The 17,898-nt window shown below is 55.7% G+C and overlaps 5 protein-coding genes across 5 annotated transcripts; 4 read left to right on the top strand and 1 right to left on the bottom strand.

Annotated features, from left to right (window-relative positions):
• Positions 1-1,619: 1,619 nt before the first annotated feature.
• Positions 1,620-3,130, top strand: BO70DRAFT_366801 (putative proline utilization protein PrnX). Its single transcript, XM_025544431.1, has one exon. The coding sequence runs from the start codon at positions 1,842-1,844 to the stop codon at positions 2,886-2,888; it is 1,047 nt and encodes a 348-aa protein (XP_025394429.1). The 5' UTR covers positions 1,620-1,841; the 3' UTR covers positions 2,889-3,130.
• Positions 3,131-3,326: 196 nt separating this feature from the next.
• On the top strand, positions 3,327-6,169 carry BO70DRAFT_383369 (Zn(II)2Cys6 transcription factor; the record flags this gene model as incomplete). Its single annotated transcript, XM_025545583.1, has 7 exons — positions 3,327-3,406; positions 3,441-3,635; positions 3,703-3,971; positions 4,033-4,118; positions 4,166-4,800; positions 4,848-5,018; positions 5,063-6,169. 7 exons carry the CDS (start codon positions 3,327-3,329, stop codon positions 6,066-6,068), a joined length of 2,442 nt encoding a protein of 813 aa, XP_025394430.1. The 3' UTR covers positions 6,069-6,169.
• Positions 6,170-6,383: 214 nt separating this feature from the next.
• On the bottom strand, positions 6,384-9,419 carry BO70DRAFT_302443 (BUD22-domain-containing protein; the record flags this gene model as incomplete). The annotated part of the gene is made up of 5 exons (XM_025539753.1): positions 6,384-7,463; positions 7,574-7,917; positions 8,340-8,438; positions 8,545-9,198; positions 9,263-9,419. 5 exons carry the CDS (start codon positions 9,417-9,419, stop codon positions 6,384-6,386), a joined length of 2,334 nt encoding a protein of 777 aa, XP_025394431.1.
• A 581-nt stretch (positions 9,420-10,000) lies between these two features.
• BO70DRAFT_375016 (CCR4-NOT core ubiquitin-protein ligase subunit MOT2) lies at positions 10,001-15,932 on the top strand (the record flags this gene model as incomplete). The annotated part of the gene is made up of 7 exons (XM_025545004.1): positions 10,001-10,053; positions 10,133-10,199; positions 10,296-10,411; positions 10,475-10,843; positions 10,892-12,650; positions 12,681-12,747; positions 13,696-15,932. The coding sequence occupies 7 exons, from the start codon at positions 10,001-10,003 to the stop codon at positions 15,930-15,932; spliced, it is 4,668 nt and encodes a 1,555-aa protein (XP_025394432.1).
• Positions 15,933-16,386: 454 nt separating this feature from the next.
• BO70DRAFT_356812 (uncharacterized protein) lies at positions 16,387-16,988 on the top strand (the record flags this gene model as incomplete). The annotated part of the gene is made up of 2 exons (XM_025541950.1): positions 16,387-16,423; positions 16,642-16,988. 2 exons carry the CDS (start codon positions 16,387-16,389, stop codon positions 16,986-16,988), a joined length of 384 nt encoding a protein of 127 aa, XP_025394433.1.
• Positions 16,989-17,898: the final 910 nt, after the last annotated feature.

The following is a 17,898-nucleotide window of genomic DNA, read 5'->3' on the forward strand; positions in this document are numbered from 1 at the left end:
CGGCGTTCGAGGTGTCTGATGCTGCCCCGGGGTTGCTGTTGGCGTCCCTCGTGCATGAGAGGATGTAAATCCGGGGTGCTTCTCCGCAAACGCATGGATGGCCGACTTTCTCGAGAACGATGTTATCCACCGCGAGGGGCCGGTGACTAACAGAAACCCCAGGCGCGCTCCCGTTACCTAATGGTTTGATACCTCGTTGGTGGTGAGAAAATCTGGACCCATCCAGAAATGGGCTTTCACACGGCTGATTGGAGGACCTGCCGCATGGCAGTGGAGCCCGTCTTTTAAGGTGCTCACCACTAGACTGTATCCGGCTAGTCCGATCATCTAGTTGATCCCTGAGTATTCAGGCAGAGGTCTGTGTCTGCCTCGTCACAGCAAACTGGCGACCATGGCGTCACGTATCAACAGCTGCTGCCTGTTGTCGAAGCCATGTCAGAGAAATGGCATGGCGTCCAGATACCGTTATCTCCAATTTCCCAAGGCAGGATTGACCGCCCCCTGTCTCAGTCTCCTATCCCAGTCTATGTAGACAGAAGATCGCAAACCGGGCCGGTCAAGCGGCAGCCTTCCGGTGGGTGGGCCTCGACCGGCCCGTTATCGCGACTATCTCTCGAGTATCTATCGAGCTTCAGGGAAGTATAGCCTGTCAGTGTCAGCCTGTGCTTGGGATCGGTGACTGACGAGATATTTACATACTACCTTGAATTGGAGCGCAAATATCCAGCTGCTGGATATTTACCTCCCAGCCCCGACGGACACCGCATGGATCCGGATCCACTGGATGGATGCATCTCCAGATATCAACCATCATCGCGAAACCTCCACGTTAGAGTGACGTTTTTTCTACTTGACTGATCACTTATTCCGAGGCACATGCCTATCCCAAAGTTGCATAGCAGCAAGGCTTGGTGAGCATCTATTGCTCGTCTGACCAGCATGGGACGATGTATCACTGGGAACGAGCCCAGACATTGGCCCAGGATACCATCAGATAACTACCTCTCGTCTCGCATGTCAACTCTGACTATCACAATTAAAACATCTTGGCTTTCACATGGGATACTGGCCCATGCTCAATTTCCCCTGTCAGCAGAGCGTTACCGGATGCTTTGTCATGCAGTGTAGGCTGCATGTCTTCCAGGTACTGATCTAGTCCCCAAGTCAAAGGAATGTTGCTGTCAAGACATTTCCATTCGACAGTCCACTGAGCCAAAGGTTCAATGTAGCCTTCCAAGTTCGAAGTCCCAATGTTCAAATTTTGCCCAGCCCACTAACATCAGTAAATACCCATCCTGAATTTTGTCTCTCACTGACTGCAATCTTGTCATCCTGGGATATTCAACTTGTAACACTCATAGTATCAAATCCATTCATGATGCCAAGAAACTCACTGTTTCCATGGGGCTTTTTCACGAGGGGTTTCTGGTATTTCAGAGTAAGGAAACTTCTCCCGGATATGTGAAATGAAAGGAGAACTCTCAATCGAAATAGTTTGGCGTGAAAGTGGGTTCTGTACTAACAAGGAACCAGGGAGTACAGTGCAGTAGCCGGGTGAGGGGTAACCCTCCATCCCTTCCCCGCCTCCGCCACTCAACTCACTCCTCGTCCCTTGTCTCCCTCAATCCATCTCCCTCTACTGCTGACTTTCGATCGGTCTCGTTGTCATCCATCAGCAGTTCCTCCGACATAGCTCCCGTATCCGCTAGTCTCGGGGCAGTCTGCCCTTGATTGGATAAAGCGCCAGGGACAGCCTTCCCCTCCGCCATTCTTGCTTTACCCGTCCATGGCTCCCCGTCGTCTACACTTCCACGCCTGAAACCCAATCATCCATATCCACCATGCTTCTTCTCCCTGAGCCCGCAGTTGCGCGCATCCTCCGCCAGCTGACCCCGAAACAATGCCATGGCTTCCTCGACGCCATGTGCCAGTCGTTGACGGCCGCCTCGTCCCAGACCACCTCCCCCGCAGCCGACCGACTCATCCACCAGCCTCTCCGCAGCACCATCACAACCAAGGAGCAGAACCTCTCGCTGTTCATGCCCGTCTCCAACACCACCAGCACCGGAATCAAGATCGTCACCGCCTCCCAAGCAAATGGCATCATCGGAGTCATCAACATCTTCTCCCCGGAGGGTAAACTACAGGGTCTCCTCAGCGCCGCGGAAATCACGGCCTTCCGCACCGCCCTGGCCATCATGTCGCTCTTCGTGCGCTGCACCACCCTTAAGAAAGAGCACATCGTGATCTTCGGCTCCGGACGCCAGGCGGAATGGCATGCGCGACTCGCCCTCCGCCTCGTCCCGGAACAGATCAAGCGCATCACCTTCATCAACCGCGGTCGCCGGCGCCTCACAGAGCTCGAGAAAAACGTGGTTATCGATCTACGCTCCGCCCATCCTGCCGTCGCAATGACCATTCTGGCGAAAGAGGATACCCCCGACTATAAGGAACAGCTCCGCGCGGAACTGGCTTCCAGCGATGTCATTTTCAGCTGCACGCCCGCCACAGAGCCCAACTTCCCCTTCACTTACCTTCAACCTTTCAAGCCAAGGTTCCTCTCGCTGATCGGGTCGTACAAGCCGCACATGCGGGAAATTGATACCGAGACACTGCTCTCGGGCGGAGGCAAGATCTACGTAGACTCCAAGGAGGCGTGTTTGGAGGAATCCGGAGAGTTGATCCTGGCGGAGGTGAAGGAAGATCAGTTGGTGGAGATTGGGGAATTGTATGGGCAGCGTGACAAGTCACAGCCATTGGAGGTGCCGGATGGGTGTAATGTGGTGTTCAAGTGCGTGGGGATGGGGATTATGGATCTGGTGATCGGGAATCAATTGTTGGAGGTTGGTCGGGAAGAGGGAGTGGGCATGGAAGTGGAGGGGTTTTAGACTGTAAAGTTGCGGTGATATATATACTAGTAAGTATATATATATCGGGGGTTGCGCGGATCGATCAGAGCGGCGAACACGGAGGATGGATCACAATAGTAATCCAGCAGTGTCGCATTCACCTGGAGGGACTTGTCTGTCAATAGACAACAAATTGACTAACAGGTTCCGTCTGGATAGTTGCTGCCTGCGATTGGACTGTGTAGTAGGGTAGCACAGGGGGTAACGGTACGGAAGTGTATAGCGGGATGGGGGGACGGCTGATGGGTCTCGTGCCGCGGCCGATCTTATCAACCCAGGCCAGCCTCAAACTCGGGCAAAATTTCTCGACCTCCGCAACCACCGGCCTGAGACCCTCTCCCCTCCTCCCCATGGGTTCTTCCCCATAGTCCTACCATGCGCCTGCCTGTCCGTCGTCCTCCCTGATCTCCAACTGCCATGGACGAGAGCCCACCCACCCCTGCCGGTCAGAAACGACCCCGCGTTTCGGAGGAAAACCGCAAACGAGCCGTGAGAGCGTAAGCTGCTGATCTCCTCTCCCTCCCCCATCAGCGCCCTCGAGTCTCGACCAGAAGGAATTGCCATCCAAGACTGTCCCACTGACCGCTGCAGTTGCGACGGCTGTCGCCGGGTCAAGGAGAAATGCGAAGGAGGCGTGCCCTGTCGGCGTTGTCTCCGGTATCGTCGGCAATGCGTCTTCACCCACCCCGACCATGCGGAGAAGCTCGCCCGATCTTCGTCCACCCCGTAAGTCGACACACACCATGGAACACACATCTGGAGGCGGAAGAGGCTTATAACAATGACGGGCTAGACTGCTGGAACGCTCTGTCGCGCTCAGTCGACATGATATCGCCGAGTCGGAACGGGTCCGCTGCATGGAACGCATTCTGCAGCACTATGTCCCCAACATCTCGTTCGACGTCCACTCGCTCCGCAAGGTGGCCGACGAGCTACAGCACAAACATCGTCGCTCGGGCTCCGACGAAACCCCCTCCATGCAGCTGGAAGGAGATGACCTGGAGGATCTGGCGATCGATGATGAGGACTTCACCATTAAGGCTTTGCCGGATAATACCACCCGTATGCTTGTCCCCCGAGGGATCTGTCTTGGAATGCTCGCGATCGGCTAACCCGACGCTAGAATACTCCGGGGAGTTTTCGTATCTCAACTTTTCGATGAAAATCAGACAGAAGATTGACGAATGGATGAAGGACGCGGCTCCAGAGGTATGGCGGTGAGATTCGGCTGGGGGACTGGTGACTGACTCGTGCAGGCATCGACCGAAACAGAACCCTTTGAGGAGCGATGGAGGGCAACACAGTTACAGTCGGGATCGACTTTGGTCTCTACATCCGTCACTTGTCTTCCGCCCCGTTTTGTCGCCGACTTTCTGGTCCAAATATTCTTCAAATACGCGCAGACGAATAACTTCTACGTGGAAGAAGACTGGCTGCGAGATAAACTCAATACTTGCTATTCGAATCCGTCGAGCCTGTCCTCGAATGATGCCGGTTCAGTCTGCGCCATTCTGATGGTTTTGGCTGTTGGCACACAGTTTGCGCACATGGAGTCATCCATCCCCATCAACCGTCTGTCATCGAATTCGGCGTTCGACGACGACCATCACTTTTCCGAGGACGATGTTGGTTTGACCTTCTACCAGTTCGCATCAAAGCTGCTTCCGGACATTATTGCCACGGCTTCTGTCCGAAGTGTCCAAGCGTGCCTGCTGATCGGGACTTATCTATTGCCACTCGACACGTCTGGTCTCTGTTACACATACTTTGGTCTGGCACTCAAAATGGCGATTCAGAACGGCATGCACCGGAAGTATTCGGGCGAGGGACTGTCGCCCCGTATGGTAGAGATCCGGAATCGGGTGTTCTGGACTGCCTACACGATAGAAAAGTATGTCTCCTGTTTCCTTACCTCTATGCCATGCTTACACTTTCCAGGCGTGTCAGTATCCTTCACGGAAGACCAGTCTCCCTCCTAGACGCGGATGTGGATGCCCCGTTTCCTACCGATGTTCCTGGCTTGACACCGTCAGGACATTCGTCGAACGACATCAACATGGTGACACTCATCAAGTTAACCCTCAAGCTCGGAGAGGTTGCAAACGAAATGTGCGTATTCCCACCAGTATATCAGACGCTTACTAATTAATTAGATCCGTACTGCGTAAATCTCGCAGGAACCAGCAACAGGACTGTCTGGAACGGCTGCTGAATCTGCGGAAGAACCTCGTGGACTGGTGGTCTACCCTGCCCGAAGAAACCAACTGCCGCGATCTCAACCCAGCAGGGCCACTTTTCCGCTCCAACGTGCACCTGAAGCTGGACTACTGCCTGACTCGCATCTTCCTCGGACGACCGTTCCTGTTCAGCAGCATGAGGGCCATCAGTCTCACCACCTTCACGCCGGCTCCGTTCAAGACACAATCTGGTCTCTCCAAAAACCGGTCCACCTTGGTCACAGACTGCATAGACGCCGCGCTGGAGATCATCGACCTCTGCCGGCTGCTACGCGACGAGGCCGGCTTAGCCCGCGCCTCGTTCACCGAATTCAGCTCCTGCCGTGCCGCCCTTCTCGTCATCCTAGCCCAGAGCTTAACCAAGCGGACAGAGCGACTAGGCGAAGCTCTAGACAAAGGCATGGCCCTGATCAAGATCATGTCGATGGGCGTCGGCTCCGCGCGATCCGCCGTGAGCGTCATCGAGACGCTGGAACGCGCCATCCGCCGTCTTGAAGAATATAGCAAGACCCAACCCGGCGGCAGCACCGGCGCCACCGAATCCGCATACGACCGGTTCAAAAACTGGGAAATGCTCTGGAAGTCCGGCCCCATTTCACCCGGTGTCGTACCTTTCCCGGACCAGTTTCACGCCGGAGGGGGCAGCGGTCTCCCCCCCATCGCCACCCCCATGCCCGGCGCGCCCAGCGCCAACGAGCCCGTCGAACCGGACGTGACCAACGCCAGCCTCCCCGACTCGTCTGAATTCCCCGTCTCGCACCCCCTCTCTCAGATGCCGCATTTCGGGCTCGATCACTTCGTCTCCAACCTCCCGCAGGAACTGGAGGAATTCACCGCGATTCCCTGCTTCGAGGCCGATGGCCAGCCCGGTATGAAGTCCGGGGGGTCTGACACCCCGTGGATGAACTTCATGAATGATTGATTGACCTTTCTCGTCTGGCTATTCTGGTGGTTTTGTGGTTTTCAAGCGTTTGAATTTGGCATCTCTCTTTCTCTTTTTTTTTTTTTTTTTTGTCGGTGTTTCTGTCCTGTTTGTAGTACGTTGTCCTGTGCCACCGACCGCTTTGTACTCGTTTCAAGATACCTATCTAGTCCGTCCGTCGTCGTCAAGTTTACGTTAGTTCTGCTTGATGCTTGAGAATCGAAGACATGATCCCGTAATATATATTCTTGGACATCATCTGCATTATGTACAGGGCGTGGAAAACAACCCGGATATCTGTCTACTACTACTAATCTAATCAAACACGACCTTCTTACCCGCAAAGGCAGCCGTCGCCTTTGCCTTCGCCTCCTTGGCCTTCTTCGCGGCCTCCCACGACGGATGCAACGGCTTATCATCCTGCGGCTTACCCGGCGCCCCGCGCTTCGGAACATCATCGCGATGCTGAGGTCGAGGTCTGCCTCCCCATCCGCGCTGATGGCGATCCCCGCCCATCGCGCCCCTCCGCGCATCCCACCCATTATCACGCCCCCTCTTCGCATTCATCTGCTCGTTCTTGACGTGGTTCGCCCCCGCCCCGTACTTCTTCTCCCAGAGCGCGCGACGCGCCTGCTGGCCCATCCGGTTCTTGCGCTTCGGGGGCTCCGCCGCGTCGATGTCTTCGGCCTCGGACTCGGAGCCGGACCAGTATCCGCCCATTGTGAGGGAGGGGAGGAACGTTGTTCCTGTTAAGGGGGTTGAGGAGGCTTTCTTGGCCGCTTTGGGCTTTTTGGCTGGTGGAGATGTGGGGCCGGGGGAGGGGGAGGGGGAGGGGGAGAGGGAGATGGAGAGATCGCGCGCGCGCTGTCGGGGATTGGAGTCTTCTTCCGCGTCGCTGTCGGAGCCGATGTCGATGTCACGGCCGCCGTCGCCGGCCTCTGAGCCCTCGGAGTCGGATGCCAGTCGGGCGTCGAATTGCGCAAGGTCGATGTCCTCATCATCCATATCATCCATATCCACATCCCCGTCGACCTCCTCCACCCCCGCCTCATCGCCAGACCCAGCTGACGCCGTCTTCGTCGTCCGTCTCGACGACGGCCCATCCTCCTTGCCCTTCACCGTCTTATTCCCTGTTGCTGTTGCCCCCGACGCAGCTTTCACCTCCACCCCCAACAGCGACCTCAACCCCTCCATAATCCCCGGAAACACGTTCTTCACCGGCGTCGACTTGTACAGTCTAGCCGTGACATTCGCCTCAGCCGCACTCTTCGGCCCCTCCGTCGAGATCTTCGACCGCTCCTTAAACTTGATGAATACCGGCGACTCCGCGATCCGCTTCGTCTTGAGGAGCTGCTTGAACAGGTATTTTTCGGCCGTTTGGGTGGGGTCGAGGGTCTATAACGTTCCCAGACAAACAAATTAGCCATTGCGTTCCAGGAAAATCGGGGGACGGTGTTGATATTGATATTGATATGGGGGGGTGAGTGGGTACGTGTAAAGTGTACCTTCAAAACCGCAACCTCCTCCCCCAACCGACCCAGGGTCTTCCCCTTCGCCTCATCCGACTTGGCCGTCTTCTCGCGCCGGCTCATCTTCTGCCTCTCGAACCCGCGCGCCAGCTTCAGCGCCTTCGAGAGCGCGTCCACCCCGTACTGGAACTTCTGCGTCAGCCGCGTCAGCTGCATCCATGTTACGCCGTTGTCCAGGTCCGCGCGGTTTTCTTGCGCGTCGGAGAGTTTGCGTTTGGGCATTTTGATTTCTTTTCTTTTCGTATTTCCCCCTTCGTTTTGATTTGATTTTTCTTTTGGTTCGGTTGGCTCGTTTGTTTGTCTGATGGGGAATAGGAGGACTGGCTGCGTGTGCGTGGTGAGTGAGGGGAGCGGTGGGTGGGTAGGTGGGTGGGTGGGTGTATATGGCGTGCGGAGACTTTTTTTTTTGAGATGGTCGTCGGGGTTAGGAGTTTGGAGTTTGATGGCGGGTTGGTTGCCGTGCCAAGAGATTTGGAGGGCGGGTTGCCGCTTTGGGCGATTATTTTGGGGGGGCGGTCATTGGTCCGTTTGGGTTGGGTTTTATGGGGGAGGGTTTATCGATGACGAGGTCTGATTATTGGATTAGTATTGAGATAGTATGGGTTCGGTGGGTTGGGATTGGGATAGGAATATTCAGATCGAAACGAAAAATATGAATGGACTGTGTGGGATTGAATGTTGTAGATATTGGCGATAATGAGTCTACCTACGGTACGGTCTACAGATATACTATGGGACGTACTCTGATCCACGGGAAACAAAGGTTGAATCAACGTCAGAATCCAGATATAGACGTATGTACATACAGAACTAGCACGAAAGGAAAACCCAATTACTTCACCTCTATTTCTTCTCCTCCTCGGGCTCCGGCTTGGGGGTGGGCAGTTTGAACTAATTCGTCAGCAGTCATCCTGTATCGAGATATGTTCCAGAGGGAAAAAAATGACTTACCGACTCAGGAGTCTTGTCCAGACCCGCACCGACCGGCTCCCAGGAGGCGCTACCGCCCTCGAAGTTCCGGAACGCCTGCGTCAGCTCCAGCGGCTCAATGACAATGCGCTTCTTCTCCTCGTCGTACCGCAGCTCCGTGTATCCGGTGAGAGGGAAGTCCTTGCGGAGCGGGTGGCCATCGAAACCGTAGTCCGTCATGATACGGCGCAGATCGGGGTGACCGGTGAAGAACACGCCGAACATATCGTACACCTCACGCTCGTACCACAGCGCGCCCTCGAACAGACCGGTGACACTGGGCACGGGGCTGGCCTCGTCGGCGTAGGTCTTGACGCGGATGCGCGAGTTGTACCGCACGCTGAGCAGGTTGTACACGACCTCGAAGCGCTGGTCGCGCGTCGGGAAGTCCACACCCGTGATGTCCGAGATCTGGGTGTATTCGGCCGCCGTGTGGTATTTCAGGAACGTCATCGTGGGGATCAGCCCCGAGGGGGGCACGTAGACGCAGAGCTCGTCCTTCCACACTGAGAATTGCTGCACGTGCTTGGGCAGGCACGACATGATGTACTGGCCGTACTTGTGCAGACTGTCCGCCTTGTCCTGGTACTTGTCGACGGGGTTGATGACGGGGGCGCGCAGGGGTCCGGGGGCTGTGAGAAGGAGAGTTAGCAATGGAGAGGTCTAGGTCAGGTCATTCCCCAGCCATTGACATACGGGGACGCTGGGCGTGGCGCATGTTGGGGACATCGTCCGTGATGGGCGCCGTCGACGCCTTCTTAGCCTGCTGCAGAGCGGTCGAAGAGAATGCGCGGGTGGCCGAGGGCAGGGACCGGCCGGAGCCCAGCCGCATCAGGGAGCGAGCAGAGGCCATTGTGAGGGGCAATTGCGGATGGGAGGGCGACGGGGGAGGTGGAGGGAGGGGAGCAGCGGAGGTTCCATCCAAGATTCCAAGGGGCTTTTGCCCGGCACTGGCGAAGTTGCGAGCCGTCACGTGAGAGGCCCTGCAGCTGAGTCAGCGGGCGCTCGTGCATGCCTGGGGACGAACTACACATTCCTGAGGCTGCAGTTTCCCGAGCCCGCTGCCTGAGGCGGTAATGCAAAACATGCAAACCCGCGCAAAGCCCGTCAATCAAAGCTTCACTCACTCACTTCTCTTTCTCTTCGCCTTCAACTCTCCTGCGTCTGCCTCCCTCCCCTGCTGCTTCTCTCCTCCTCCTCCCTCCACCACCCCCCCCGCCCTCGATCTCCATCCGCATCGCTGCTCGGACTCATCTTCCAGTCCGCTTTCCATTCTCCCGCGCTTGATCTCCGGACACGTTCTTTTTTCCGCTTTTCTCGTGCCCTTCTGCCCTCCTGCCCCCCCTTCCGCCCCGGTCGGTTGATGGATCTCAGTATTCGACCGTAATCGTCGTCCGTTTCACTTGTACAGTTTCGACATACTCGTCGCCCATAATGTCAAATCGCCAACAGATCGACTCCGTCATCGACGATGACGATGAGTTCTGGTGCGTGTGCCCTCACGCTTCCCCGTCGGGTTGGACTGTGACATAGTGCGTTGGGCTGACAGCTTTCCGTCTTCCTTAGTCCCCTCTGCATCGAAGAATTCGACTTGTCCGACAAGAACTTCAAGCCGTGCCCCTGTGGGTACCAGGTACGCTCCCTTGCTCCCCCCATATGTCCATCGCGGACAGGCGGATCTTTCTCGCGTTCGATGCGATCTGGCCCCGTCACTAACACAACCGGCTAGATTTGCCAATTCTGCTACAACAATATCAAAACCCACAGCGAAGAGGGCCGCTGCCCCAACTGCCGACGCCCCTATGATGAGAGTACCATTCAATATAAGGTCCCCGATGCTGACGAGTACGTCGTTCCCCACTTGCCCTCTGCCGCGTTTTGCCGCTAACATCGCATCCCGCACAACAGATTCAAAGCCGACCTCGCGTTGAAGCATCGGAAGGCCGCCGCCGCGAAGAAGAAGGAAGCCGAGAAACGTGAAATCGAGGCATCGAGCCGCAAAAATCTCGCCGGTGTCCGCGTCGTCCAGAAGAACCTTGTCTACGTGATCGGCCTCAACCCCACAATACGTGACGAGAGCCAGCTCCTTCAGACTTTGCGCGGCAGGGACTATTTCGGCCAATACGGTGACATCGAGAAGATCGTCGTGAGCAAGGCGAAGCCCGGCGGCAACCCCAACCAGGGCATCGGCGTTTACGTCACCTATGCGAGAAAGGGCGATGCTGCAACGTGCATAGCCGCGGTTGATGGGTCGGCTAATGCCGATCGGGTGCTACGGTAGGTTACCTGCATGGTATGTGTGAAGTAGTATGCTGATTGCCCTAGGGCCCAATATGGCACGACGAAATACTGCTCCTCCTTCCTACGCAACGAACAGTGCCATAATCGGAACTGCACCTTCTTGCACGAAACTGGCGAGGACAGCGACAGCTACAGCCGACAGGATCTCTCTTCGATGAACACCCTCTCGAGTCAACGTGTCAACGGTACTCCCGCTCCCACGCCTGCGATCCCTGTGCACGTTGCCCGCTCCTCGGCTCAACCCTTATCGCAACCCATGCGCCGCCAGCCGAGTAGGGACGATGCTGCTGGTAGCCGGCCGCCCGACGGATCTGCCCTACCATCCTCGGCAAGTTGGGCGAACAAGGACGCTGTGCTTAGTCGGACAAGAAGGGCAAGTCTAACTGGAAGCCAAGCGTCACAGAGTCCTCGACCCGCAATCGCCACGGTCGCACCGGTTGCACCGGTTGCAGAGGAATTCAAGCGCATAGAGAGACAGCCCATCAACACGCCAGAACGCACACACGCTACGCCAGCACCCGAAGCTCGCCCCTCGCCGCCTCCCTCCCCTCCTACGGAACCCGCTCCTGCACCCGTTGCCGTCCAGACCCCGATCAAGACACCGCCCAAGCCGGAGACGCCATTGCTGGACAACCTGGTCAAGGCTGTCAATTCCCCGGACTTCAAATTCGTCTTCTCGGCGGCTGGTCTGCCTGCGGAAGAGGTTGCGCTTATCGAGAATCACCCCTCGTTCATCGACCCTTACGGTGGTGTGAAACGCCGAGCCATGCGCGAGAAGGCGGAACTGGAACGTGTGAGGCGAGAACAAGAGTTGCTGCAGTCCGCTTCGGTTGAAGAGGAGAGCCGTGAGAGCGGAAGCTTGCAACTGGGTGGTGAGCCGGATGATGTGATGCCCCCGAGAGGCCGCCCTGGCCGCGAGTCTCACGGTGCCATCCAGCCTCCGTCTCAGCAAGGCACGACGACTAACTCGGTGGTCGGGTCACCCGTGTCCGCGTCAAGTCACCAGTTCCAGCAACTCAACCTCGCCGGTCGCAGCCTAACCCCTCTGCAACAGCAGCAGTTGCTCCTCTTGAAGTCCGCCAACAACCAACAGGCCGGCCTGGTTGACCAGTTGCAGGGTGGAATAAACTCCGCTGCCCTGGATCAAGCTGCTCAGGTCCGTCAGGGTCTCCTCCAGAGCCAGATGGCCCAGTTTAATGCTTTGCAGGCGCAGAGTCGGCAGAACTCGCGGTTCTCGTTTGCCAATGAGGCCAACTCGAAAAACATCCCCAATGTCCGGATGTTGAGCCAACAGGCGTCTCTGATGCAGTCCGGTACCCCCAACCCGCTCGCGGCGCCCAGTCCTCAGCACGGACTCGCTGGCAGCTACTTCACTAGCGGCGTGCAGGGACCACCCCCGGGGCTGAAGACGGCCGGCACCCCTCCTATCAGCGGAGGTGGCATGTTTGCCCAAGGGCACGGGTTTACCACGAACGCCAATCTCGGCTTGGGCGCCAATATCGGAAAGCAAGAAGCCAACCCAGACTTGATGCGTGAGCTGCTGCGAGGCCGCAGTGGTGCTAATGCCGGTGGTTTGCAGGGTCAAGAGGCTGCTAAGCGTGAGTTCATGTTTCCTTTCCTCCAGCAACACCAAACCCCTCCTCCCCTGACTCCCGCAAACGGCCTTCTCAGCTCTTTCTATGGCACTCAAGCGGGGAACTTCTCCGAGTCTGGGCCACAGAAGCAGAAGAAGAAGGGGAAGAAGCACAGACACGCTAACACTTCCTCCGGTGGAGGCGGTGTAGTAGATCTTGCGGACCCGAGTATCCTGCAGGCGAGGATGCATCAGGTCGGTGCGAATACTGCTGCTGGGCAAGCGCTGTACGGGAGTCAGGGCCAAGGTGGGTACAATCAGGCCATGATGTATGGCAGCGGATTCAACCGCTGGTGATTGTTTCCCTTTCATAATCCATTAATTCCCTTTGCCCCCTCGCTTTCCCTTCTATCCCTGTTCTTATGATGACTACCCTTTTGCCTCTTCTTTATTTTCATCCTTTCTCCATACCTTTTTTTGTGATGACATGATATCATATTTGTCTAGATGGGCGTGGGATATGATTTCTTATGTTTCAGTTTTCCGGATTTTCCGATTCGATGTTGAAAACTTTGCGACATATTTTCCACTCTGCAACGAAGCATTAAGCAAACGGCTCTTGAAAACAACAAGAATACGGGCTAGGCGTGCCTTTGGCGTTATTTTTATGGACTTTCTATTTCATCTTTCTGTTTTTATGTCTATTCCTCGTCATGTTTTCCTTTTTTTCTTTCTTTGCCTTTTTTTTCTCTCTCTCCGGATTCCGTATGGATGGGAGGCGTCATTGCACATTCATGGGCGCATCGTGTCTTCCAAGCCCACTGCGATTTGGTGGCTGTCGTATACTTTGTTCTTTTGCATCCAAGCTGGGTTGATCTATCAGCATCTTGGTGGCCCCATTCGGTCTGGTCATGGCTTTATGTACGTTAACCTCCCTGCCCTGGCTTTCGATAAACACAAGCAGGGCTCTCTATGCGAAACCAATTTCTCACGCCTATTGTTATAGACAATATGCCCTGTGTGTCCGTCTGGTTGAATGGCCGGGACCTTTGTGTAATTAAGATGCCTGCCCTGTCGTACCTTGATCGTCTGGTTCTGTCTGTCTTTGGAGAGTCTTTGGCACGCCCTGTCCCTGGTTTTCTTCATGCGTGCTCGGGTCGTTTGCAGCTTGTTCTCCTTTTCACGTCGTTCTGACATTCCACCGGGCCGTTCCACTCATGCTTTCCGCGTGGTCACGCTGACGTGGCTCATCTAGTTGACGAAGAATTCCCCCCTCTTGGGGCTCAGCCCAAGGACAAACGTCCTGTCGACAGCTTTGGCTATCTCATTCGCTCCCATTTCCCTAGCGACTCGCAGGGCTCAGCTCGCTCCGGAACCCCGTCCCTGCCGCCAGGACTTCCTCTCCCGCACGCGCATCCAGCATCTTTGTTTCACAGTCCCCTCAACCCGTCTAGCCCAACCTCGTCTGTGTCTGTGCCCCCCGGCTTGAACCCCCCTTTCCCTGGCCTCGGAACTCCCTCACTAGGGTTCGACGAGAACCTCTCGCGTCAGCCCTCACCGGAACTGAAAGATGATGATGTGACCAGCTCAAGCCGCATCAAGAACGTCTCGGAAATATCTCTCGGGTCCCCTGTACCCAAGTCAGCCAGCAAAGCTCGTTCCCAGCAGAAAGGGGACCTAGCAGTTGCTTCTGACAAAAAGTCTGGTCGATCTAAGGCTGGAGATGTCGGCGAGAAAGCTGTAAAGACCAAGCCCATGAAGCTTGATCTCCCGCCTGGCATACCTCATCCGCAGGAAGCCTCCAGGATGGAATCATCCGGCCAGACTATTCCCGGTCAAGCCCCGATCTCTGTTATTGGATCTCGCCCCAACACGCCTATGACCGGTGTTTCGCGTGTGTCAGATTCCTCAGCACCCCGCCAACCCAGAGTTCTGCGAGTGGTGGACACACCGAAGACCGAAACTCCGCCGCCTCCCTCCGCCGCTCCTTCGGTTGCTTCCTTGCCGGCTGCCTCGAAGGCCCGTTCGAGAAGGCAGAGCATCTCTTCTTTGAGCAGACCGGACACCCCGGGCGACCTGGCATCGGAGGGTGATATGTACACCTCGGCGTCGGTTTCCCGCGCCAACTCCCCTCCACCGTCGTCCCGAATCGGCTCCGCTCCGGTCAGATCTATGACCAAGAGCCAGGCGAAGAAGGAGCGTCGGCAGAAGGCCAAGGAAGCTGAAGCCAAGAAAGATCCTGTTGCGACTGTCCCCGAGGAGCCGGTGCAAGCGCCAATTATTGGAAGGAAGCGGAAGACTAAGAAGACACCAGCGAACACTACTGAGCCATCGACCACGGGAGCCGAAAATACTTCCGAGGCTGGAAAATCGACACAGGCGGCTAGCTCTGATCAAGATAAGGTGGACCCACGCACTGAAGCGAGCAAGAAGAACAAGTCGACGCAGAAAGCCCCGAGGGACCCGAAACCCTCTCCTGTTGAGGAGAAACCGCCTGTGGAGCAGAAGCCTGCAGTAGAGGCGTGGCGCTCGAAGAATACCGTCGAGCAGCTGGTTAAGGATGCGGAATCAGGCGTCGCTTCGGTCAAGGAGCTGTTCTCGGAACGGACATCTCCCTTGCAGGTCCTGCTTGCCCAGCTTCACAGGTCTGGCAACTTGGATCTGAACAACCATCCGCTGTTCAACCCGTCCAACCTGAGCCAGCGGTTTGACATGAAGTGCAACGCTGACGACTACGATTTCTTGAAGCAGCCTATCGAATTGGCCGATGAGCATCGCAAAGCGCTACTGCGTGGCGAGGCAATCCGGGTCAATTCCGATTCTGGCCTGCTGAAAGACCGATGCCTGATCAGTCCCCGCGGCTGCGTCCTGCATCACCTGTCTCACGAGGAAGAAGACCGGTACCTGGCGCTTGAGAAGAACATCGCCTTGGCGATGGATTCTTTCCAGGAGTACTCATCTGTCCCCATCACGGAACCGGACGTGACTAACCGTGGCGGGGGCCTCGATGCGCTCTTCGCCACGCCCGAAAACTTCAATATCTGCTGGGTGGACGAGACCTCCGCCGGTCTCTCTTCTGGCTCGCCCTCCATCAGTGTCGCCGAGCTTCTGAACCCCGGGTCCTCCTCGGGCATCCCGGCCCCGCCCAACGTCCTCTCAGCCATGGAGGCCGACAGCACTCGCAGCCACAACTGGGCCATCGCCAACTCGGCAGAGCTGATGAATGCCACCCCAACCTCGGTGCGGTCCTTCGCCGCCGCCACCGCCAAGCACATGCTGGGAGCCGCCGGCGTGGTGATGGGCAACATCCCCGACCTGGACGACGTGGTCGGAATGACCGACGAAGAACTGCACACCTTTGCCGTCAAGTCCCAGAAAGACCTCGAGTCGTCGCGCAAGGAGCTGGACACCATCGACAAGAAGCTCAACGCCCTGGTCAAGCGCAACCGCAAGCTCGCGCACCAGGCTTTGGCGACTACCGTGGAAGCATGATTGATTACAGTGGTTATGGGATATGTACTGTACTTCTAAGACACGATTTTCATTTCTGTTCTCTGATTTTTCTCTTGCTTTTGCTTTGGCTTTTCGAACTCGACTGTGTACGTTAACAACATTGACGCCTTTGACACCCTGTATATGTACCCATGGGCCCCGTGATTCTACTCTACTGCATGGTGTTGATGGGGGATTGCATCCGGCCTGAGATGGACTGGAATGAGAAATGCTTTAGCTGCTTGATAATGAATGAATACATGCCGTTACTCTGATAACGCTGTCCACCCTGCCCTAATACCTGGTTTTACTGCACGGGGAGAACCCATGAAAGTACTTTGCTCCGGCAGGGATCGACCTCCCGGACCTTCAAGTGCGACATTCCTTCCTTCCTGATGAACTCCCGCTGCTTCTCCCGGTTGCAGGCAGGAGCATGATGAAAACCTGCCCCGTCATGAGGAAACTTTCCGGTACACTTCGGGAAGGTGGATGTAAGTGCTGGAGACGCTGGACCTTCCTTCCTTCCAACTCACTTCCAGAGTTATGGTGATCCCGAATCCGAGATGCTCAAACAACCTCAGGTTGCTCCATCGGATTATGAGAGCAAGAATCGTTACTAGAGATTCGTCGCAGACGACTTATCCATTTCCTGTATGCTGCGCTCACCAAAAGATTAAGTAAAGAACATTACGATGACAGTTTTGATCAGTCCGTCATCCTCCGCCAACGGCTATTCGAGTACGCCGGTACGCCCTGGGAGACAGAGATTCGATGTCGCTGCGGGCAGAGCTCATACACTCAATACGGAATTGGCTCACAATTGCTCAGATCTTCAATACAAATTCAACAGCGGGTGCTTGTTCGGTCGCTCCGGTGGAATATCCAGAGAATCTTGTCCGGGAAACCCTTGCCTTGGAAAGAAGCCAATATTACAATACTGCTAAAGAAGTGGCCTATGATATGAAAGCCAGAATGCTTGAAGCAGCCAATATTCCTGAAGATGTTGCTGCTGTCCGAGACCAGTTTCCTTTCGAAGATTTCGATGAAAGCACCTGAGCTATTGAGGATGAATGTATGTGCTTGAGACACTGGGGCCTTCCTTCTTCTAAGGCTGCTTATCCTGATGTCCCCTGTCCACACTACCGTAAGATCCGGGAATCTTAAGCATAAACCCTAATAAAAATTACTATGAATCCGTGTGTCCTCCCCCCCCCCCCCCCACCTTCCTTTTTTTCTTCCTACAGACTACTCCGTATGTCACCTCCCTGCACTTCCATACCAAGCCAGGGCAAAAGGAAAAAAACAAAAAGAACATACAAACAGGAGGGATTCGCTGGTGGTCACCCACCCAACTACTAACCTCCCGGCGTGTGGCTTAAGTACGGCTGAGCGGACGGGAAGCCCTGTTCTCCACACCCTATGGTCGTATGTGCTTGTTCTGTAGGAGGGAAGAGTGATATACAATGACATCTCTGGCGGTCGTTGTCCATTTTCTACGGATTGTATCAAATGATGAACAGCAGCACTCTGACCCATGTAGCCCGCCTCCGTCCTAGCCATGAATGTAAAAATCATACAGACTAGCCACCATCTGAATGAGCCACACTGCGCAAAATATGTGAACTCCACTCAGGACAGATTAATTATCCTATCCAAATCCTTCTCCACACGGCCCCATTCCGATTCAATAATATCACGATGTATCTTGCTTCGCACATGAAACGTCGCTCTAAATGGCGCCGGGGGAGTCGCCAGCCCTTGTTTCATCGCCGACGGATCCACCTCCATCCACCCTATTACCACCGCTACTGGCAAGCGTAATGTCATATGCCCACAGCAGCCTCGAAATGACGATCAACAAAGTGCCCTGTGCGACGTGCCTGCCAGGACAGACTCTTCCTCTCAACCCGAATGTTAAGCAAGGGAGATCGGGCCTTTCGAGCTCTATCTCCGGGTGGAAATCGAA

The sequence above is a fragment of the Aspergillus heteromorphus genome (genome assembly GCF_003184545.1).
Source record: "Aspergillus heteromorphus CBS 117.55 chromosome Unknown BO70scaffold_53, whole genome shotgun sequence".
Taxonomy (NCBI): domain Eukaryota; kingdom Fungi; phylum Ascomycota; class Eurotiomycetes; order Eurotiales; family Aspergillaceae; genus Aspergillus; species Aspergillus heteromorphus.